The 19633-nt window shown below is 52.1% G+C and overlaps 8 protein-coding genes across 8 annotated transcripts; all 8 read left to right on the forward strand.

Annotated features, from left to right (window-relative positions):
- Positions 1-1445: 1445 nt before the first annotated feature.
- Positions 1446-3061, forward strand: BDW70DRAFT_48224 (glycoside hydrolase family 7 protein). Its single transcript, XM_073744108.1, has 3 exons — positions 1446-1764; positions 1821-2204; positions 2261-3061. Exons 1-3 carry the CDS (start codon positions 1549-1551, stop codon positions 2999-3001), a joined length of 1341 nt encoding a protein of 446 aa, XP_073596290.1. The 5' UTR covers positions 1446-1548; the 3' UTR covers positions 3002-3061.
- A 1351-nt stretch (positions 3062-4412) lies between these two features.
- Positions 4413-5900, forward strand: BDW70DRAFT_48235 (WD40 repeat domain-containing protein). Its single transcript, XM_073744109.1, has 2 exons — positions 4413-4860; positions 4937-5900. The coding sequence occupies exons 1-2, from the start codon at positions 4496-4498 to the stop codon at positions 5802-5804; spliced, it is 1233 nt and encodes a 410-aa protein (XP_073596291.1). The 5' UTR covers positions 4413-4495; the 3' UTR covers positions 5805-5900.
- A 414-nt stretch (positions 5901-6314) lies between these two features.
- BDW70DRAFT_150070 (uncharacterized protein) lies at positions 6315-9413 on the forward strand (the record flags this gene model as incomplete). Its single annotated transcript, XM_073739104.1, has 3 exons — positions 6315-6840; positions 6900-7421; positions 7663-9413. The coding sequence occupies 3 exons, from the start codon at positions 6315-6317 to the stop codon at positions 9411-9413; spliced, it is 2799 nt and encodes a 932-aa protein (XP_073596292.1).
- Positions 9414-9642: 229 nt separating this feature from the next.
- On the forward strand, positions 9643-13100 carry BDW70DRAFT_135818 (uncharacterized protein). The gene has a single exon (XM_073736755.1). The coding sequence runs from the start codon at positions 9970-9972 to the stop codon at positions 12634-12636; it is 2667 nt and encodes an 888-aa protein (XP_073596293.1). The 5' UTR covers positions 9643-9969; the 3' UTR covers positions 12637-13100.
- On the forward strand, positions 12939-14108 carry BDW70DRAFT_135819 (NudC domain-containing protein). Its single transcript, XM_073736756.1, has 4 exons — positions 12939-13024; positions 13098-13572; positions 13637-13958; positions 14054-14108. Exons 2-4 carry the CDS (start codon positions 13330-13332, stop codon positions 14083-14085), a joined length of 597 nt encoding a protein of 198 aa, XP_073596294.1. The 5' UTR covers positions 12939-13024; positions 13098-13329; the 3' UTR covers positions 14086-14108.
- Positions 14109-14325: 217 nt separating this feature from the next.
- On the forward strand, positions 14326-15847 carry BDW70DRAFT_167979 (Zn(II)2Cys6 transcription factor; the record flags this gene model as incomplete). Its single annotated transcript, XM_073742348.1, has 3 exons — positions 14326-14477; positions 14528-14890; positions 14945-15847. The coding sequence occupies exons 1-3, from the start codon at positions 14346-14348 to the stop codon at positions 15845-15847; spliced, it is 1398 nt and encodes a 465-aa protein (XP_073596295.1). The 5' UTR covers positions 14326-14345.
- Positions 15848-16038: 191 nt separating this feature from the next.
- BDW70DRAFT_48264 (uncharacterized protein) lies at positions 16039-17561 on the forward strand. Its single transcript, XM_073744110.1, has one exon. The coding sequence runs from the start codon at positions 16189-16191 to the stop codon at positions 17530-17532; it is 1344 nt and encodes a 447-aa protein (XP_073596296.1). The 5' UTR covers positions 16039-16188; the 3' UTR covers positions 17533-17561.
- A 335-nt stretch (positions 17562-17896) lies between these two features.
- Positions 17897-19151, forward strand: BDW70DRAFT_135822 (alpha/beta fold hydrolase). Its single transcript, XM_073736757.1, has 2 exons — positions 17897-18493; positions 18545-19151. The coding sequence occupies exons 1-2, from the start codon at positions 17906-17908 to the stop codon at positions 18992-18994; spliced, it is 1038 nt and encodes a 345-aa protein (XP_073596297.1). The 5' UTR covers positions 17897-17905; the 3' UTR covers positions 18995-19151.
- Positions 19152-19633: the final 482 nt, after the last annotated feature.

A 19633-nucleotide genomic window follows, 5' to 3' on the forward strand; every position in this document is an offset into this window, starting at 1 on the left:
GAAAAGTGTTTCGACTTGATTCCGAGTACGTCAGGAACACCACTGGACACGAGGCTCCGCATCCGGGTTTACTGCGATTCGTGAAGTCATGCTATCAAGGTCGTAACCGCTTAAGTGTACGGTCAATATACGCGGAGGTTCCATAAGGAAATGATCGACATGGCACGGCGTCAGTGTGAGTGACCGGATGTCTCGACCTTCAAACCGGACCATTCAACATGCAATACCACACTCTGTCGGCAGTAGCCGACGTCCCGTCATGCCATTTATCTGCACTGGCCCCTGAGTGTCAGTTTATCTGCCATCTCTAGAGCGGCTCTTTTTCGGTCCCAAAGAGACACAATGTGGACGCTGGGGTGACTTGCGGGCGCTGTTTCAGAATGGGTGTGGCTGCATGCTTGATTGTTCCCGGATGATTTTGGTGCTTGGGTGCTTGACAGCCAGAATCAGGGGAGAGCGATAAGCGAAACACTGGCGCTGCCCGTAATTATTGCAGAATCCGGGGTCAGCCTGCAATTGACGGATTTCATTCAATCCTTCAAGCCCACCCCCGCACTGCGGAGATCGTCAGGGTGAAGAACGGCCCAGAAGAATAAATTAACCCCACCTAGACCCTAAACGCCTAAAGCCTCCAGGCTGGGGGTGCCGGGTTTTCATACAACACTTCCGGTGGCTTTGACATTGTCTCTAGCCTGCATTCGAATGGCCAAGACTCGCTAGTCTTCGTCCTTGCCATTTCACTCCGGAGAAATTCTGGCGCCACCTATTTGCTTGATGTATGAAACGAGCTAGGACCACATGTCGTTCGTTGAATTCATTCACGTCCAACAATCCACCGGCAGGGCACTGTGAATTAGTGCGGTTGTGGTCCGGGTTCAGATACCGAGTTGTTCCTGCAGAGCTCTAAATGCCGTCCGCTATGCAGATGAGTTGCCTACAGAGGCTTCACACCGGGAACTAGCTCTCTACACAAGGATGTCAGTGCCACAATCGGGCAACTTAATCTGGTGGTGCCGGCCTAAATTCCTGTCTGTCCAACACCGAAACGACACGGCCATGATCATGTGCAGAAGATACTGCTCCTGCAATATCCCACAATTCAAGCAAGATCGACAAAACAATTCCCCATATTGTATGTGTCCGGGCTCTCTTCGGAGCTTCCTCCGTAGCTTACAATGGACTTGGACGTCACGACATCCTTGCCATTGGTTGTTGGTGAGACTCCACACTCTCGGTAGCTGCATTTCATTTCTACACCTAGCGAAGCCCACCAGCACTCGCCTTGGTAACATGGAGCTGCTGCCGCCGCTCTGGATTCGCTTTTGCTTCACAGTAGGATGAAACAGTGAGCATGTCGGCACCGCGGTCCGTCAGCCGTTCTGGTTCAGGCATGGTAGATAGATTATCCCTAGTGAGCATGCAAGCTATGAGACAGTATCACCTTGAGATCAGGGTATAAAGACCGCTAGTCTGCCCGCCCTTGGCTGAGAACATCAGCTCTGCCGGACAGACAACAAGAGACGAAAAGTCAATCCTTTGTTTTCCAAGATGTATCAACGCGCTCTTCTCTTCTCAGCTCTTTTATCCGTGTCGCGGGCCCAGCAGGCAGGCACCGCACAGGAGGAAGTGCATCCCTCTTTGACATGGCAGAGGTGCGAGGCCAGCGGATCGTGCACCGAAGTTGCGGGTTCCGTCGTGCTGGATTCCAACTGGCGCTGGACACACTCGGTTGATGGGTACACCAACTGCTACACTGGCAACGAGGTAAGTTTCTTCCTGGTCAATCTTCCCAATTGCCAGCCGGCTAATCCCTTATATAGTGGGATGCGACTTTGTGCCCCGACAACGAGTCGTGCGCTCAGAACTGCGCTATTGACGGCGCCGACTACGAGGGTACATACGGTATCACGTCCAATGGCGACTCGTTGACTCTCAAGTTCGTCACTGGTTCCAACGTCGGCTCTCGTGTCTATCTGATGGAGGACGACGAGACCTACCAGACGTTCGACCTGCTCAACAACGAGTTCACCTTTGACGTTGACGTCTCCAACCTCCCTTGTGGTCTGAATGGTGCTCTTTACTTCACCTCGATGGACGCAGATGGCGGCATGAGCAAGTACGAAGGCAACAACGCCGGCGCCAAGTATGGAACTGGCTACTGCGACTCTCAATGCCCTCGTGATATCAAATTCATCAACGGATTGGTGAGTTTTCTAGATTCCATGACATCCGAGGAGTAGATCAGCTAACGCTCGCTCAGGGCAACGTTGAGGGATGGGAACCCTCCGATAGCGACCCCAACGCGGGCGTTGGTGGAATGGGTACTTGCTGCCCTGAGATGGATATCTGGGAAGCCAACAGCATCTCCTCCGCCTACACCCCCCACCCTTGCGACAGCGTCGAGCAGACAATGTGCGAGGGCAATGCTTGTGGCGGTACATACTCCGACGACCGCTACGGCGGCACATGTGACCCTGACGGTTGCGACTTCAACTCCTACCGTATGGGCAACACCAGCTTCTACGGCCCCGGCGCCATTGTCGACACCTCGTCGAAATTCACTGTCGTGACCCAGTTCATCGCCGACGGCGGTTCCCTTTCCGAGATTAAGCGCTTCTATGTCCAGAACGGCGAGGTGATCCCCAACTCTGAGTCCAACATCTCCGGAGTCGAAGGCAACTCCATTACCTCAGAATTCTGCACTGCCCAGAAGACAGCCTTCGGTGACGAGGACATCTTCGCTCAGCACGGCGGCCTCAGCGCCATGGGCGATGCCGCGTCCGCCATGGTCCTCATCCTCAGTATCTGGGATGACCACTACGCCAGCATGATGTGGCTTGACAGCTCTTACCCCACCGATGCTGACCCAAGCCAGCCTGGTGTTGCCCGAGGCACTTGTGAGCAGGGTGCTGGTGACCCTGATGTTGTTGAGTCTGAGCACGCCGATGCCTCTGTGACCTTCTCCAACATCAAGTTCGGTCCGATCGGCTCTACCTTCTAAGCATGACGCTTAGTGCCATTGTACCTTGAGTATATGGTATCACCGGAAAGGCATTTGAGAACGTTCTTGTACATAGTGGCTCTAGATCCTGCCGGGTTATCAGGTTGTTCTCCTTTTGTCTCAGTATATGTTTATCCAGCTGGGCCACTCTTTTGAGCGGCGCCAGCAGTTGATTTTACTTTGTACTTTCGTTTCTCCTGTTATTTCTCCAAAACTTCGAATGGAATTGCTTGACATATAATACTTTCTTGAGGCCCAGCAATTCTCTCAGAAACACCTATTAATTATCATGTAGTCGAATGTCGTCCTCAACCACCAAAGCGGCAGTGAAGGAAGGTAGACATATGGCGCCGCTAAATCACATGATATCAGAGGACGGCCTCTGCTCCTCACGCGGGAGTTAAACAGGAGGAGTGTTGAACAATCAAGGTCAGAATAGCTGCACTGGTTAACATTCTTGGAACATTAGCCTTGTCTCGGTACAACTAAGAATGAGGCTAGACTTACCAAGCCGGACATGAGTCAACAGATCGCTTCTGAAAGCAGAGATAGTAAGGAAAAAGCAAGGAACGTTGGAGCACATTAGCATAGACTAATGATACCAGGATAATGCTCTGACTTCGGTGGAGAGTTGGAAGTGCACATATTGCATGAGAATGGTCGACGCCGCTGTGTTCTGTCGTTTAGTATGTCAACGAGTAGATCGTCAAGTGCATTAAATTGTCTAAAGAACTAGGAGTAACTTCGATGAGCATCAACTATAAATACACACTGATCAAACGATCTCAATATTGATCTGATTGCATAGCGGGGTGGTGCAAACGGAGACACCTTGCACCTCTGGGTCTATGAGATATCCGACATGTTCCTGCAGCTGAGTTTTGGGTAGCAGGCTGGTAATTGCTATTCGGTAGTGTCATTCGAGCTGATATTGACTTAGACTGGAAGTGAGTCCTAAATATATACAACGGCAGGACATATTGTCTTTTTCATGTTAGCCGAGAGCGGGATGATGAGATATGATGAAAAACCGCCACTCTGTCAATTTGACAGTGGTAAGAGATGATATTGCTATTATCTGTGCTAGTTAGACATTTTCAGTGTGGTTTGATTGTGAGATATAGTAGACTGAAGCAAGTTGAGATTGAGAGGATCGGCCTAACAACTGGGATATGCGGATAGTGGTATAGAGCGCGCCATGATGTCAAGGCTTTCTGCAGACAGTTACCAGACAGGTTCAGACGAAACCATCAGTGCGCTTGCAGCAGTCATTTCAGCATCGATTTTACAGGCCCTTACTGTAGTAAGAGTCGGTGGAACATCAGATCTCTGCCAAAGTCCTATTGATAGGCGGAGTATTCTCGGCCCGCACTAGCAAACAAAACAAATTATCCCAGGAAAGCTTGAAGCTCCATCCCAAAAATCCGACCATCCCAAGGGCAGCTTCTGAATTGCATTCCACAATATCACAGACGCTGGACGTGTCTTGCCACAATGTTCGACACAGTCTGCACCCTTCCGCTAAGCGCAGACCTCTTCGCGCAAGCAATTCACCCCTCCGAACCTATCATCTCAGTCGGTCTATCAACAGGGCATGTCCAGACGTTTCGACTCCCCCCTGAAGAAGAGGAGGAGCATAGCGATGACGAGCACGCGTCGGTCTCCAGCTCGCGCAATGGCAAGGGTCATATTGATACAATGTGGCGGACAAGGCGGCATAAGGGGAGTTGTCGCACGCTGACGTTTGGGCTTGATGGAGAGATGCTGTATTCTGCGGGCACGGATGGGCTGGTTAAGGCCGCCCGGGCCGAGACGGGGGTTGTTGAAAACAAGATCTTGATCCCGACGGCGAAAGATGGGTGAGTGCCGTGTTGATTACACTCAATGGCTTGTCATTGAACTTCGAATGCTGACAAGTTTTCTACTTCTTGACAGATCGGTCGACGCGCCTACCGTTGTTCATGCACTTTCCCCGCAGACGTTATTACTTGCTACAGACTCGAGTAAATTGCACTTATATGACCTGCGTGTCCCCTACTCGAAGGTCGCGGCTCCGCCCCAGCAGACGCATCGCCCTCACGACGACTACGTTTCGTCCCTGACACCGCTCCCGGCGTCAGATACCAGTACTTCCGGGTTCAGCAAGCAGTGGGTGACCACCGGAGGGACAACGCTGGCAGTTACAGATCTGCGCCGGGGCGTGCTCATGCGTAGCGAAGACCAGGAGGAAGAGCTCGTCAGTTCCACGTACATCGGCGGCCTATCAGCCAGCGGGACAAGCCGTGGGGAAAAGGTTGTAGTTGGCGGTTCCAGCGGCGTCCTGACGCTCTGGGAAAGAGGCGCCTGGGATGACCAGGATGAGCGGATCTACGTTGAGCGAGGCGCGGGCGGCGGGGAGTCCCTCGAGACACTCACCGTCGTCCCTGAGGAACTGGGCAAGGGCAAGATGATCGCCGCGGGTCTCGGCAGCGGAAAGGTAAAGTTCGTCAGGTTGGGGCTGAACAAGGTTGTTTCGGAGCTCACGCACGATGAGACGGAGGGCGTGATTGGGCTGGGCTTCGACGTTGAGGGCCGTATGGTCAGTGGCGGTGGGCAGATAGTCAAAGTCTGGCATGAGACGGCAGATTCGATAGGGGGCGAGAAGCGCGGTTTTGGGGGAGACAGTGATGACAGTGACGACGACTCTGACGATAGCGATCATGAGCCGAAACAGGGCGATGACTCGCGGCGGAAACGCAAGAAGCAGAAGGGCAAAGATCGTGGCAAGGCCCCCGAGGTCATGGCGTTTGCTGATCTGGATTAGGGCTGTGCATAGCGATACCCTTGTATTGTACAATATAATATAGTGCTCTGTTGGGCCTAAAAAAAACCGTAACGATATTATACTGCATATATCCGCAATTCCGTTCTGATGCCGGATCGCGGGGGATTTCCGACGAGTACTGATCAGCGGAAGTATAGGATAGCATACGATACAGGCCGGAACCGGGCACCAGACACAAGAGCGCTCTCTTACAACTGCTGTTGAATCTTCTCTCGTGTACCGTCTTCTAAATACTATGGTCGCTATAGTCAAAGTTCGAGAGCTACGGTTAAGTCTTATCCGACTACAGCCCCGCGGCTTCGAGACCCACGGCAACGACCTCTGCCGAAAGTCTACAAGCTTCATGACGTTCCAAACGCTGCCGGTGGGGTGTGGGGAGAATGCCGATTATTCATGATGATCAAGCGCTCAAAGTTCTATATCAAACCGTGGGCTTCCTCCTCCCGTTCCCTTCTTTCTCCATCTGCACTCTCTAACCCATAATCCACAATGGACGCCTTCGAGTACAACGCCAACCCTGGCCGCGTCGTCTTCGGCAGCGGCACCCTCCAGAAACTCCCCGACGAGATCGCCCGCCTGGACAAGAAGGCGCCGCTAATCCTCTCGACTCCGCAGCAGGTCAGCCATGCCGAGCGCGTGAAGGAGGTCCTGAAGGGCCAGATTGCCGGGATATTCACAGAAGCGACCATGCACACCCCCACGCATATCACAGACAAGGCGGTCGAATACGCAAAGGCGCAGAATGCCGACGTCGTTATCTCGATCGGTGGTGGGAGCACCATTGGCCTGGGGAAGGCTATCAGTATCCGCACTGGGCTCTACCATGTTTGTATCCCAACGACGTATGCGGGTAGCGAGATGACGCCTATCTTGGGTGAGACGGCAGACGGGTTAAAGAAGACTCGCTCTGATCCTAAGATCCTCCCCGGTACTGTTATCTACGATGTTGATCTTACGATGACACTGCCCACTGCAATGAGCGCAACGAGCGGTGTTAATGCAATTGCTCATGCTGGTTAGTGCTTCTAATCTCTCCTGACTCCTGACGGTGCCAGGAAAGCTAACTGAATCCAGTCGAGGCACTTTACGCCCGCAACACCAATCCCGTCATCAACCTGATGGCTGTCGAAGGCACTCGCGCGCTGGCCTCAGCCCTACCCGAAATTGTCGAGAACCCCTCCTCCCAATCTGCTCGCTCGCTCGCCCTCTACGGCGCCTGGCTCTGCGGAACCTGCCTAGGCAGCGTGGGCATGTCTATCCACCACAAGCTCTGCCACACCCTCGGCGGTAGCTTCAACCTTCCGCATGCGGAGACGCACACGGCCGTCTTGCCGCACGCGATATCTTACAATGCGCCTAAGATCCCTGAGGCGATGAAGAAGTTGGCTGAGGTGCTGCCTGAGAGCAATGGCGATGCGATCCAAGGGTTGAACGTCTTGCTCACCAAGCTGAAGGTCAAGCGTGGTGTTAAGGACTTTGGTATGAAGGAGGAGGATATTGATAAGGCGGCTGATATTGCTGTTGGTAATCCTTATTGGAACCCGAGAGAGATCGAGCGCGAGCCCATTCGGGAGTTGATTCGACGAGTGTGGGCCGGTGAGCCAGCGAGAGCGGATTTGTAGAGCTGATTATGCTTGTACATAAGTTGATATAAACCCGTAAATTGAGAAATCTACATATCTCAGAAGTTCATCGCATTCACGAGTTGTTGCTTGAAATAGCCCCTCAGTAATTGGCCGCGGGGTAGGTGGGGAGACGGAGTTTGCCTGCAGAAAAAAATAATCATCCCACAACTGCCCCTCCTCAAAACACGATCAACGCCTCTCTAGGTTGACAGTCAAAATGACCACGGAATTAGCGGCCGCGCCCGTTCTCTCAACCCCAGATGATCGCATCCTCGAAGAGACGGACCCGGTTGTACCGCAAACCAACCGCATTCTCTCGGAGGAGGAACTCGCCATCACCTATGACATCGAACGCACGTTGAAGGAAATCCGCCAGGCGCGGTACAAGCGGATTGCGCTTCAGTTTCCGGATGAGATGCTTCCAGATGCACCAAGGGTGTTTCAGCTATTGAGTCGGGGCCTGGAGGCACGGGATATTGTGGATGGGGGTTCGAAGGCAAACACGGAGAATGAGCCTACCGACGGCTTAGTGGATTCGGCGTCTCGTCTTGACCTGAAAGATGCGGACGAGTGGTCACCGAAGCTCTATATCCTGGCCGACACGTCTTACGGGACATGCTGTGTTGACGAGGTTGCGGCAGAACATGTCGACGCGGACGTTGTCGTGCACTACGGACGTTCATGCCTATCCCCGACTGCTAGACTTCCAGTCATTTACGTTTTCACGCACAAGGAGTTGCCTCTCGACCCAGTCGTCAAGGCGTTCAAAGAGACCTACCCGGACCCAGAAACAAGAGTCATCCTCGCTGCCGACGTAACCTACTCTGACCATATTCTGGAAGTATACTCGCGGCTGGTGCAGGAAGGGTACAGCAGTCTGTTTGCCACGGCGTTGGTCCACGATCCGTCGTCTGTCATACCTAACCGCACCGTTCCAGACTCGGTCAAGGAGGCTCCAGAGTCGCTGGGGGATTGGCAGCTCTTCCACATCTCTGAACCGCCTACAGCGCTGCTTCTGACGCTAGCATCTCGCGTGGCAGCAATCCACATCTACCCTACTGATGGACCGGCCGGCGCAGACGTGAAGCCTCTACCCGCATCGACTGCGATGGTCCTGCGTCGTCGCTACGCTATCCTGACACGGTTAAGCACGGTGCCTATTTTCGGTATTCTGGTCAACACACTGAGTGTAAAGAACTATCTCCATATCGTGGATCATGTCAGAGACAAGATCGCAGCCGCAGGGAAGAAAAGCTACATGTTCGTCGTGGGCAAGTTGAACGCAGCCAAGGTAGCCAACTTCAGCGAAATTGGTGGTTGGGTTGTCATCGGGTGCTGGGAAAGTTCGCTAGTCGACAGCAAGGATTTCTGGAAACCCGTCATCACCCCGTTTGAGTTGGAAGTTGCACTCAAGGGGGACGAGGAGCGGGTCTGGACGGGGGCCTGGCAGAGCGACTTCCAGAGCATCCTTGACCAGCCACCACAATCCAATTCCCCTGGAAACAGCCAGGAGGCAAACGACGGACCCGAATTCGGGGACCATGCCAGGGACGAGGACGAGGATGCTATGTCGGAACCCGAATCTGCACCACCAGAGTTCGACCTCCGCACCGGTCGGTACGTCTCCTACTCGCGACCGATGCGCGATCCCGCGCCCCGCGTCTCCGCTTCCCAAGGCGCCTCTGCAGCAATCTCTGCGCAGACGGGTGCGGCTGGTGGGCCGTCTGCAGCACGAGCGCTTGCTCGACGGGCAAAAGGCGACCTGGCTATGGTCGGCAACACTTTCTCGCCAGGGGCGGAATTCTTGCGATCTCAGCGGACGTGGACGGGGTTGGGGAGCGATTTCAATAGTGCGGCGAATGTTGAGTATGATGACGAGGAGAATGACAGCACGCTGGTTGTGGAAGGGCGCAAGGGCATTGCAAGGGGATATACAGTGGGGGAATCAATAGACAGGCACTAGATTGGCCCTGGATTGTTGGCCTGAAAATTCGATTCTTATCTCAGATTCGGACAGAGGGATAACTTGAGCATTCGGCTGCTGAGTGTGCACAATTACTCCTACAGTGCAGTCACTAATAGTTATATGATTAAAAGTGTGTGATTTGCTGAATAGGCTACAAAAAATCTAGATAAAGACTGCCAATAATCTAGTAGAACAGTCTACTAAAAAGCAAAGAGAAAGCAATTCGTGGTGATCTATCACATGATAAGCATTGGGCAACGCCAGTGTTTTGTGCCTCATTCACTGCTTTTCTGAGTTGTCCGACAAGCGATATCCCTCTCGGTGCTTGCATCAACTGTCAAGTGAAGAGTTGATTTTTCAACAGTGCCCCCTTTGATGGCTTTCTCTACTCAGACCCCCGGATCCTAGGGAAAACTCCTACGTGCCCCTCCCTTTGGCTGCACTCTTATGATGCGCCGTGCCACCCGCATCATCTGCTGTGTTCGCGATCTCGCGTCAGCCTAAGGATCGGCTCGAGACGAAGGAAGAGAAGACGAACAGGTCAGAGGAGACTATGGTCGATAGTGTTGTTGCCATGGCGCTCGTCCACAATCCAATACCCGTACCGCCTGATGCGGAGAGGCCGGAGATAGAGACCGAGACGGTGGAAGAGTTGGGGGAAGACAAGCACAATCACTACGATGGCCAGAAGACGGTAGATACAGCGTTGGGCGACGACACAACACAACGCCCTCTGTCTTTATTCGAGCGAGTCATTACCACGCACACCCCAATCCTTGAATCCCTCTTACTCCAGACGCCGACCGCAGCCATCCTCAATCTCTCCCACACCTCCCGCTACCTGCGATCCTTTCTCCGCTCGTATCCAACAGCATGGAAATACTTGTCGTTCCGCTTGCTTTACCCCTCCGGCACGCAGTCACCTCTGCGGATTATCCTCCCAGGGGCGTCCGACCCTAGAACACCACGCCAGTCTCGCCCGTATGCTTTGGACCAGCTGCTGATGAATGTGGTGGTACCGTTTAGCCCGTGTCTAAAGAGCCTGGAGCTGGATAACACGGCGGTATCTGGGCAAATACTCATTGCGACCGTTTTAAATCCGCGACGGGAGACGCTGGAACACGTCTCTGTGCGTGGGTGCAAGAATGTCTCGCTGAAATACCACATCATTCCGTATCTGACCATGTTCGGGTTGCAGTACGATGTCAGCATGGAGAACAGCATTGGCAGCTCTCCGGCCACACAGCGTCTTGCGCTGAAAAGCCTCTACACTTATCGATGTCGCCATCACCGAAGACGGCCTTACCTCTCTTCGTCTCTTGCGCGAAAAGATTCCGACTCTGAACCGACTCATGAACTGGTGAATCTCTGCCATAAGCTTGGAATCTGGACAGATACGGCGTGGTGCTCGACCCCGGCTGGGAGGTGTTTCCGGAGGAGAGGATATGTGGCCATGCGTGCTCCGCAGGGTTCACCGGAAGTGTGGGTGGTGTTTGATCGACTGTGGAGATCGAAGAATTGGGTTGGCCCAGTTGAGGGACCGAGCAGTCGGCCAACACAGAGGGACGGTAAGCTGTGGGAGCATGATGAGACTGGGTGCTTCGGTGAAGCTCTTGGGACCGGGGAAAAGAGGGACGTGGGAGAGGGGAAGATGTTGCCAGCACACTTGCGTCGTAGTCACCGACTGTTTGTCGAGAATATCCGCTGTGACAATTGCTGCGAGTTGATTCTGGAGCGATGCGAGCAGTGCAGTATTCTGATGCATTGCGTCGGGTGTCGGAAAACACTCTGCGCCAGCTGCGCCTACGAACGACCATACCTCCACGCTCAAGCGTCGAAGAATTCAACGACAGGTTCTTTTTGGTGGGCTCCAGGCGCCACTACTTCGCCCTGTTCAATGCACGATCCTGCTGAGAACGCTGAGGATCCAGCAGCACAGCCCAACACCCCTCTGTCGTATCCCGCTCTGAAATTTCACTGGTGCTGCACCGAGCCGATATTCTCTGGAGGTGGAGGTATCAGCATTGGCACGCCAAATCGCGATGTCGATCAAGTCCGCGCAGCTCCCTTACCCCGTGGCCAGGGCTGGGAAGATCTGGAGTACTCCGCGCAGGAGTGGAGCAAATCGTTCCCCAAGTATGCCTACGGTGACCCTCGCAAACCGGATTACAGCCTTGAAGCTGGACACATTGCAATGATGAAGTGGCTGCTTGGGCCCCCCGATCGACAGCCTTCTGCTTGTCCTCGAAATCTCTGCAAGGAGTGCTATGACACGCCCCAGTGGAAGGTTCATTGCAAGACATGTTCAAAACCGTTATGCATAGAACATGATCTGCGTGGCCTACGGCTCCGGATATGTGGATATCGTGATCTTACACTAGAAAAGTTAGCTATTCAGAACCAAACTGAGACGACGACAGTATCCCAGACGGATGAGTCGGCGCCACCTTTCCAAAATACCGCAACAGCAGGTTTCGACCTTCCATACAGAACCCAGCGAACAGTTGATTCCACTACGAGCAGTTTCACTGAAGACCACCCTGCCGACGTCAACCCGCAACCCAGTACAACATCCAGCTCCGCAATTCAACCCCTCCGCCGCTCCCGCAGCATATCCGCTTCAAATTCAAACCGATCCCGATCCTCTTCTCCATCCATCTACTCCGACTCGCCTGTGGAACAACAAACCCCAAAATGGCAAGGCTGTCAATCCTTCTTCTGCCCGCAATACCGCCCTATTGGCGACCAGCGCTCCCGCTGCGCCAGCGTCCTGCGCGAATGCACCAGTTGCTCTGTCTTTGTTTGTCAAGACTGCGTGTCCCGCCATCCACCCTGCAAATGCTCCTACTGCGAAATCAACTACTTGTGTCCGAACTGCGCGAAGCTTCGAGACCGTGACGGGACTTGTCGTCACGCAGAAGAGGAAAAGGCTCGCCGCGAGCAGAAACTGCAGCGCGATATGCAGACCTTAGAGCGGATTCTGGAGACGAAGCTTGCCAATGAAGTTGCGGAGTATGCGGGGCAATTCTTTGGCTTTGTCGATTCTTCGAGCTCAACGGATCTTCCTAACTCGGGTGCGGCCGCTAGCGATGGAGAAGGGGAAATTGAGGTCGATGTCGAGGTACCTCATCATCCTTCTGCTTCGTCTCCCCATCAAGTCGATGTGCACGAAAGCCTGCAGCTTCTTCTTATCCAAACTCTGCTAGGCTCCAACGAGTAGGTTGTCGCAGTCGTACTCAGTCACAGTACATCATGTACCTACATGTCCTTGATACGAACCTTGCATCAGCAAGCGTGAACCGTATGGTCTGCTCTTGCTCTTTTCTTCGAGAAAATGTTACCATGGCGTCGTCGGTTGCAAATAATCAATTTCATTCCTGTGATTATCTTGTTTCTCTGGTCTTCGGCGAGGTGCTTCGGATGGAATGGGGTGGGATGGTTCGGCCGGGGTCAGGAGTGATCTGGTATAATCTGATTCCATTTGATTCAGTATGATCGATTCAAGCTTTTTCTATCTCGTCTTTCTGAGGCATCTAACGGCGCTTATTCTTCTGTGTTCGATTCTCATTTCTATTCATTGTTCGAGTCATGAGCATCTAGTCTTCTAAGTAGGTATTGTTTCAGCATCTCTAGTCTCTAGTAGAGTAGGCAGATCAATAAGACTAATACTCTACTTTGCAGCGATACGTCAAGTTCTAGTCTTGCATGATGAAGCCTACATGAGCAAAGATTTGTGTAGTGTGAGTGTAGGTGGACGGACTATGGAAGCACCCAGAACAACAAACGGAGCCTCAATATGCCCCACCTCCGCTCCGCGCCGCAGCTCCTCGAAATATCGCAGCTAGTTCCAACTTTCCCCCTTCCCCTTCTTCGTCTCTCGAACTTACATACTTAGGATCAATTATACCACGAGATGTCGGAACAAGAACCATCTTCTGCCGACCTCGCCGCCCGCGAGGCCGAAGAAAAGCAACGCAAAGCCGCCGAAGAAGCTGAGCAGGCGACCCTCCCCTACAAATGGACACAGACGATCCGCGACGTGGACGTCACGATACCCGTCTCTGCAAACCTGAAGGGACGCGATCTGGACGTCATGCTCAAGAAGGACAGCATTAAGGTCAAGGTCAAGGGCGAGAACGGGGAGGTCTTTATTGACGTACTACACCCACCTCCCCCAAATCACCTCGCAGCGAGGGCTAACAAGGGCTTCATAATCAAAGGGCCAATTTCCGCACCCCATCAAACCGTCTGAGTCTTCCTGGACACTTGAAACAACGTCTAAACCCCCCGGCAAGGAAATCAGCATCCACCTCGACAAAGTCAATCAGATGGAGTGGTGGGCGCACGTTGTTACCACCGCGCCGAAGATCGATGTGAGCAAGATCACGCCGGAGAACTCGAGTCTGAGCGATCTGGACGGTGAGACCAGGGCGATGGTTGAGAAGATGATGTATGACCAGCGGCAGAAGGAGATGGGAGCGCCGACCAGCGATGAGCAGAGGAAGATGGATATATTGAAGAAGTTCCAGAAGGAACATCCTGGTATGTTGCATCTATGGATGTGCGCGTTCTTATCGTTCTGGAGTGAAGGTGAACATGATGTGAGCATTGTGCTAATGTTACTGGGCTTTTTGCAGAGATGGACTTTTCAAATGCGAAGATTGGTTAGTGGACAGGCTAATGCTAATGAAGTTTATGATTTCCCTACCTCGACATTATGTTCTCTATATAAGCATCTCTTTACTTTGTATGGACAGACCATTAAACCAGTGTAAGATCAGGCTGAATGAGGCTGAAGAATGCACGGGACGCCACTGTGATCTGCGGCGGGCCTTATAAGGACAATCAGCTCGTATCTTCTCCGTCCCATCTCTAACATCCCACCACACATTCCTCGCCCATCCTCATGCTGTGCCCGAGTAAGCCACCATGAAAGGCGAGAATGCTCCGTTTCGTGTCAATCCCCTTTCCAGCCCTGAGCAACCCCCTTACCATTCCCGACGCCCGCACCGCAAGTCTCGCGCCGGCTGCGCAAAGTGCAAGCAGCGGCGGGTGAAGGTCGTAAAATTCATCGTACCTTTCTTTGATGGCATTACGCTGACGAGACCCAGTGTGACGAGACACGTCCCTGCTGCCAGAAATGTGAGAAGCTCGGTCTCGAATGCACCTACGAGGCTATACTCCCTCCGGGATATGGCAAGAAAGATATCGACAGTGCCCTTGTTGCACGAGTCTCCAATCAAAAAAATGCGGCTACTCCCGATGCAACAGCACACTCACTTGCTGTTAGCGTGGTAACGACGCAGGTTGATGAAGTGCTACAGCTTAGTTCGACTATGACCAAGTCCAAAGGATGCCTCAGTAACCTGGAGATACTGCGCCATTTCCAAGACATATTCACGCCAAATACCATGATCATCAATGAAACGGGCAAGGATGCAATGAGAGTCAAGATGATACGGTTGGCATTGCAGGTAATTGCAAATAACCATCTCTCAAAATGAGCCAAGCTAATTTGCTCCCGGCAGTCGCCATACCTTATGCACAGCCTTACTGGCGTCGCAATTGCGCATCTTCGTAATGTTCTTCCAGACGATAAGGGCAACTACGCCCTCCTCGAAGCGCACCACTGGCAGCGCGCAATAAGCCAATACAGCACTGAGCTGCAATCTTCAATTGGGCCCCAAAACATGGACGCGCTATTCTCAGCCTGTCTGCTCATGACCGTGAACTCGTTTGCGTTGAATTCGTACAACCCTCGCCAATCGTTCGTGTTCTCGCCAAATCCAGTCGAGTCCCTGAACTGGCTATTTGTCCAGTCGGGGTTGCGTCATTTGCTAAGTCGTGCGGTGCCCTGGCTGCGAAAGAGCATGTGGTGGGAAATATTCATGGAATCCAGGAACGATCTCTTCGAAGATGAACGATCCGGAAGAGAAGGGCTTCATCCAGACCTCGCGAATCTCTGCGGAATAAACGAATCCACATCAACGGAGAATAACCCGTACATCTGGCCACTACGAATGCTTACGCCGCTGTTGACGCTCGAGCCATCTCTGAGAACATACTCGCGCATAACCACATTCATGGGCCGTCTCTTACCCGATTACTACGAGCGCCTGGTTGCGAAAGATACCCCGGCTTTAATGATTCTTGCCTGGTGGCTAGCGCTCATGATGAGGGTTGATCTTTGGTGGGTGAAAACTCGCGCGAAGTCCGAGTGCGCTGCCATCTGCATGTACCTGGATTGTGCATACTCTGATCCGTTTGTCCTGCGGCTCTTAGAATTTCCTGCTCAGGCTTGTGGGTATCTACTTCAGCATAATCAGGCAAATCTGTCATGTTTGGATGGTTCGCAGTGTGAATTCTCGTCTGATGCGTTCGCACCTTTGCAGCCGGTGGAGTCCAACTCTCGTTGGGAGACAATCTGCTAAATGTTGGACCATGAATAATAGTCTATTATTGGAATAACGCTGAACGTCGACCCCGAGCATCTTTGACCTGTCCACATCTTGTCTGCGGCAGCGTGAGAGATGCTATATTGGCCTTAGAGGAAGGTGCGCAGGGGGAAGTCACAACCACTACGCAAAACAAAAGCCAGCATGATGGACAACCCTTCTCCTGTCCTTACACATCGGATCTGATATCTCGCATTCTTTATTATATCAGATGTTATGACTCGTTAACATTTCACTCGCTTTACCAATTTCTACCACCCGTTAACAATACACTCTTTCACTAAGCTTACGACCACGAGGATTGGACAGTTCAAATCATGTCCGGAAATAGCTCGACCGCCATCAACGGCAAGCATATGCGAGATACTCAGCTTTCTAGCCTTCATAAGGCAATTAGGTGTTTCCGGATAGAAGATGTCCAAAGACTACTGGAAGACCCCAGATGCCCCATTGACCGGAATGTTATTCATGATGCCGCAGTGACTTATTACGATAATGATATATTTCGGCTTATTGCGATATCTTTCATTGCACGCAGGCAAAAGCTCTTAGGGGCCGCCCTTGTGACCCTACCCAGGCGCGAAACCGATAATCTGTTGGGACCCCTAGACACGCAGGCAGCTTCAATTGCGCTTCGGCTCTTAGAGTATCCTACGGTGAATCGCGATATAATCACAGCTTCTGTCCCCGATTTGGGCTCTTCACACTGTGACGCGTCGGTTTACTTCCTAGTTGGCTGCAACCGAGAGGCAGCGCAAATACTGTACGATCTTGGATACAAAAAGGTGGACGAGCAACACCAAATGACATACTCGCCGCTTGCAGCACTAAAAGTACCACCAACGACCGGATATCACGGTCAGTACCGCGTGGTTGATGACGACGATGCCCTCGCCAAATATCTTGCAATGTGTGCCTGGTTCCAAGAACGAGGAGCATTCTTGTATCGCAAAGTAGGGTGGCCCTCGCGAACAACAGCCTTACACCAAATAGCACGCTGTATCGGGATGGGGCTCGCGCGGTCATGGCATACATGCAGTCAGATAGGATCAGGAGAAGACCAAGCGGCGCGAGCAGATCGATTTAAACATCACTTGAAACTCGCCGTCAGGCCGCTTGCAGCGAACTCTAGAATTCTTCAAGAAATACTCCGTGATGAGAGGCACTCCGAGCAGTATGTCTGCGCATGTTCATCTCATGGTCAGCTCCCGCTGCATATCCTGATTAACGAAACAATCCATGGTGTGCAGTCTCCTTTGACCGTGTGCTTCTTGGTCGCGACTCTTCTGAAAACGGAAGATCTACTCAACACCAGTGCTAAGTTTAGCCCTCTTAGAGTATCGGCTGTGTTCCGTGCCTGCAGCTTTGCTTGCCTCAAACTCGAACATACCTGTCAGACGACGCGCCTTCCCAAGTTCAGCATTCTGCAAGGCGAGGGTAGGGTTACCAACGCAGGCTTAGACTCGCTAGTGTCGACCTGCGAATCTGTATTCAGAACACTGAATCTGCCGCTACGGCGTTTTCTCGAAAATTGGTGGGTACCGTACATGCAGAATATTCAAGAAAGGGGAATATTTATACCTTCATTCATTGAGCGGTTACCCCAGATCACTGAATTGGTGGACGGAACCATGGTTGACAATAAGCAGTTACTTAACTAGGTTAGCTATAGCAATTGTATTTGTATCTCTGGATCTGCTAGGCTCTTTGGCCTGTTGGAATCATACTCCTATAGTCTTGATCAGTTTCCTCTAGCGGTGGACGCCCTCCCTTCGCCTTCATATTTTGCCCAGGCTCCCAACTCCAATGCTGGGAAGGTACCCCAGCATACTAAGTAATCTCCTACAGGTCAAGAAAGAGCCATCTAACAGAACTTGAATGACAAATACAGGTCGTTCTTCGGGAAAAACCGTAGAAAGATCAAACCGCAAGGTCACATGATATGTAGAGCTCTTGCCAACGCCAGCTAAGCAAAGTCTCCGTTAAGTCTCCGTCTGATGCAAGGATGCATATATGAACAACACAGGATGCTATATGGTGAGTACCTCACGGAGCATACATCTCTTCTCAAGCTACGAAGATATGGCAAGCATTGCCTTTCCTCTACTCGCCAAGAGCTTATCGCTCACCACAGCCCATACATATAGTTATGCCTACAACTCGCCTGCGCACCCGTCGCTCCCAATACTACTCTTTCTCCATGGCTTCCCATCGTCCAGTTACGACTGGCGTCATCAAGTCCAGTTCTTCTCTGCACAAGGGTTTGGAGTACTAGCACCGGACCTTCTAGGGTACGGTGATACATCCAAGCCCTGGACACTGGAGAGCTACAAAGCAAAGACAATGGCTGCTGAAATCATTGAGATATTGGACCATGAAGGCATCGACAAAGTCCATGCTGTTGCCCATGATACAGGCTGCACCCTGCTATCCCGCCTTGCCAACTACTTCCCAGGTCGCCTTCTATCTTGCACGTTTCTAGACGTGCCTTATTCCAGGCCCGGAGATCATTTCGATCTGGCTGCCGTGAATGCCCTGACGAAACAGTTCCTGGGCTTGGAGAGGTTCGGGTATGTGGAGTTCTTTGTCAGGCCTGATGCTGGGGATATTCTCGATCAGCACGTAAGCTCTTCCTCGCCAGGAACTGGAAAGGGTCGAAGCTGATATTTCAAGTCCGACTCGTTCTTCACCCTTTTCTATCCCCAAGACCCGGAACTCTGGATAGAACACGTCGGACCCAAAGGGGCCATGGAGACATGGCTCCTCCAAGACCGAACCGCTCCCCAGCCAGCCTACATTTGCGAAGAGGAGCGCAAGATTCACCAGGATATCATGCGTAATAATCACGGGCCTGCCTTAAACTGGTACCGAGCACTGGTGTCAAACATTAACGAGAAAGATGAGATACAGTCGAATCTTGACCCGACATTACCCATGCCTGTCCTCATGATCTGTCCGCAGCCAACAAAGATGGAACTCCCAGGCATTGCGGAGCAGTTGAAACAGGTAGCACCAGATCTGACGTTTAGGAGGGTGAGCACGACTGGGCATTGGGTGCAGTTGGAGGCACCAAATGAGATCAATACCGTACTCAAGGAGTTTTTCGAGAGGCAGAAGAAGTAGGTCAGACGAGTGGAGGTTCAGAGTCGGCGTGCACTTTCACGTCGATCCCAGCTCAGCAAGAAGAGCAACACAACATGAACTACCCAATCCTGTTTACTAATTACTTGCAAGTAGATAAGGGAGATATAAGACAATATAACTTCGCTCTTCATTTCAAGGCGCTCCGGCCACCCATTGCACGTACGCAGTAGCTGTAGAGTCGTACTGCGAGATGGGACTAGCAAGGGATTACTCTGCAATGACAATGAATATTGTTCGAAGTGCCAGAAGAAAACCAGTTACATAGAAAATCAGTGTCCTTATATCCTCTCCGCTGCTATCGGTAGTTGGTAGCGGGCCTACTGCATTAATTAGCTGAGACAGCTACCGTCTTTTGCTCACATGATCTTCTCGTAACCCTAGGTATCACCTTCCAAATGCAATGTCTAAGGTCAAGAGTCTGACCTTAGTGCAAGGGCTCAGAAATAGAGAGTATTAACAATTGCGCCCTTTTCGTAACCAGCTGTAAGTGGACGTTTCTCTAAGTATACACTTACAATAAGGTTCTCTTGATTGGCCGGGTAGAGTTTACTTTACAGGTACATGCTTAGAATTGCTGGTGCCACTGGGTGTACATAAGATGAATTGAAACCTCAAGGC

Source organism: Aspergillus foveolatus (assembly GCF_047715535.1).
Source record: "Aspergillus foveolatus strain CBS 279.81 unplaced genomic scaffold BDW70scaffold_22, whole genome shotgun sequence".
NCBI classification, from domain to species: Eukaryota; Fungi; Ascomycota; class Eurotiomycetes; order Eurotiales; family Aspergillaceae; genus Aspergillus; species Aspergillus foveolatus.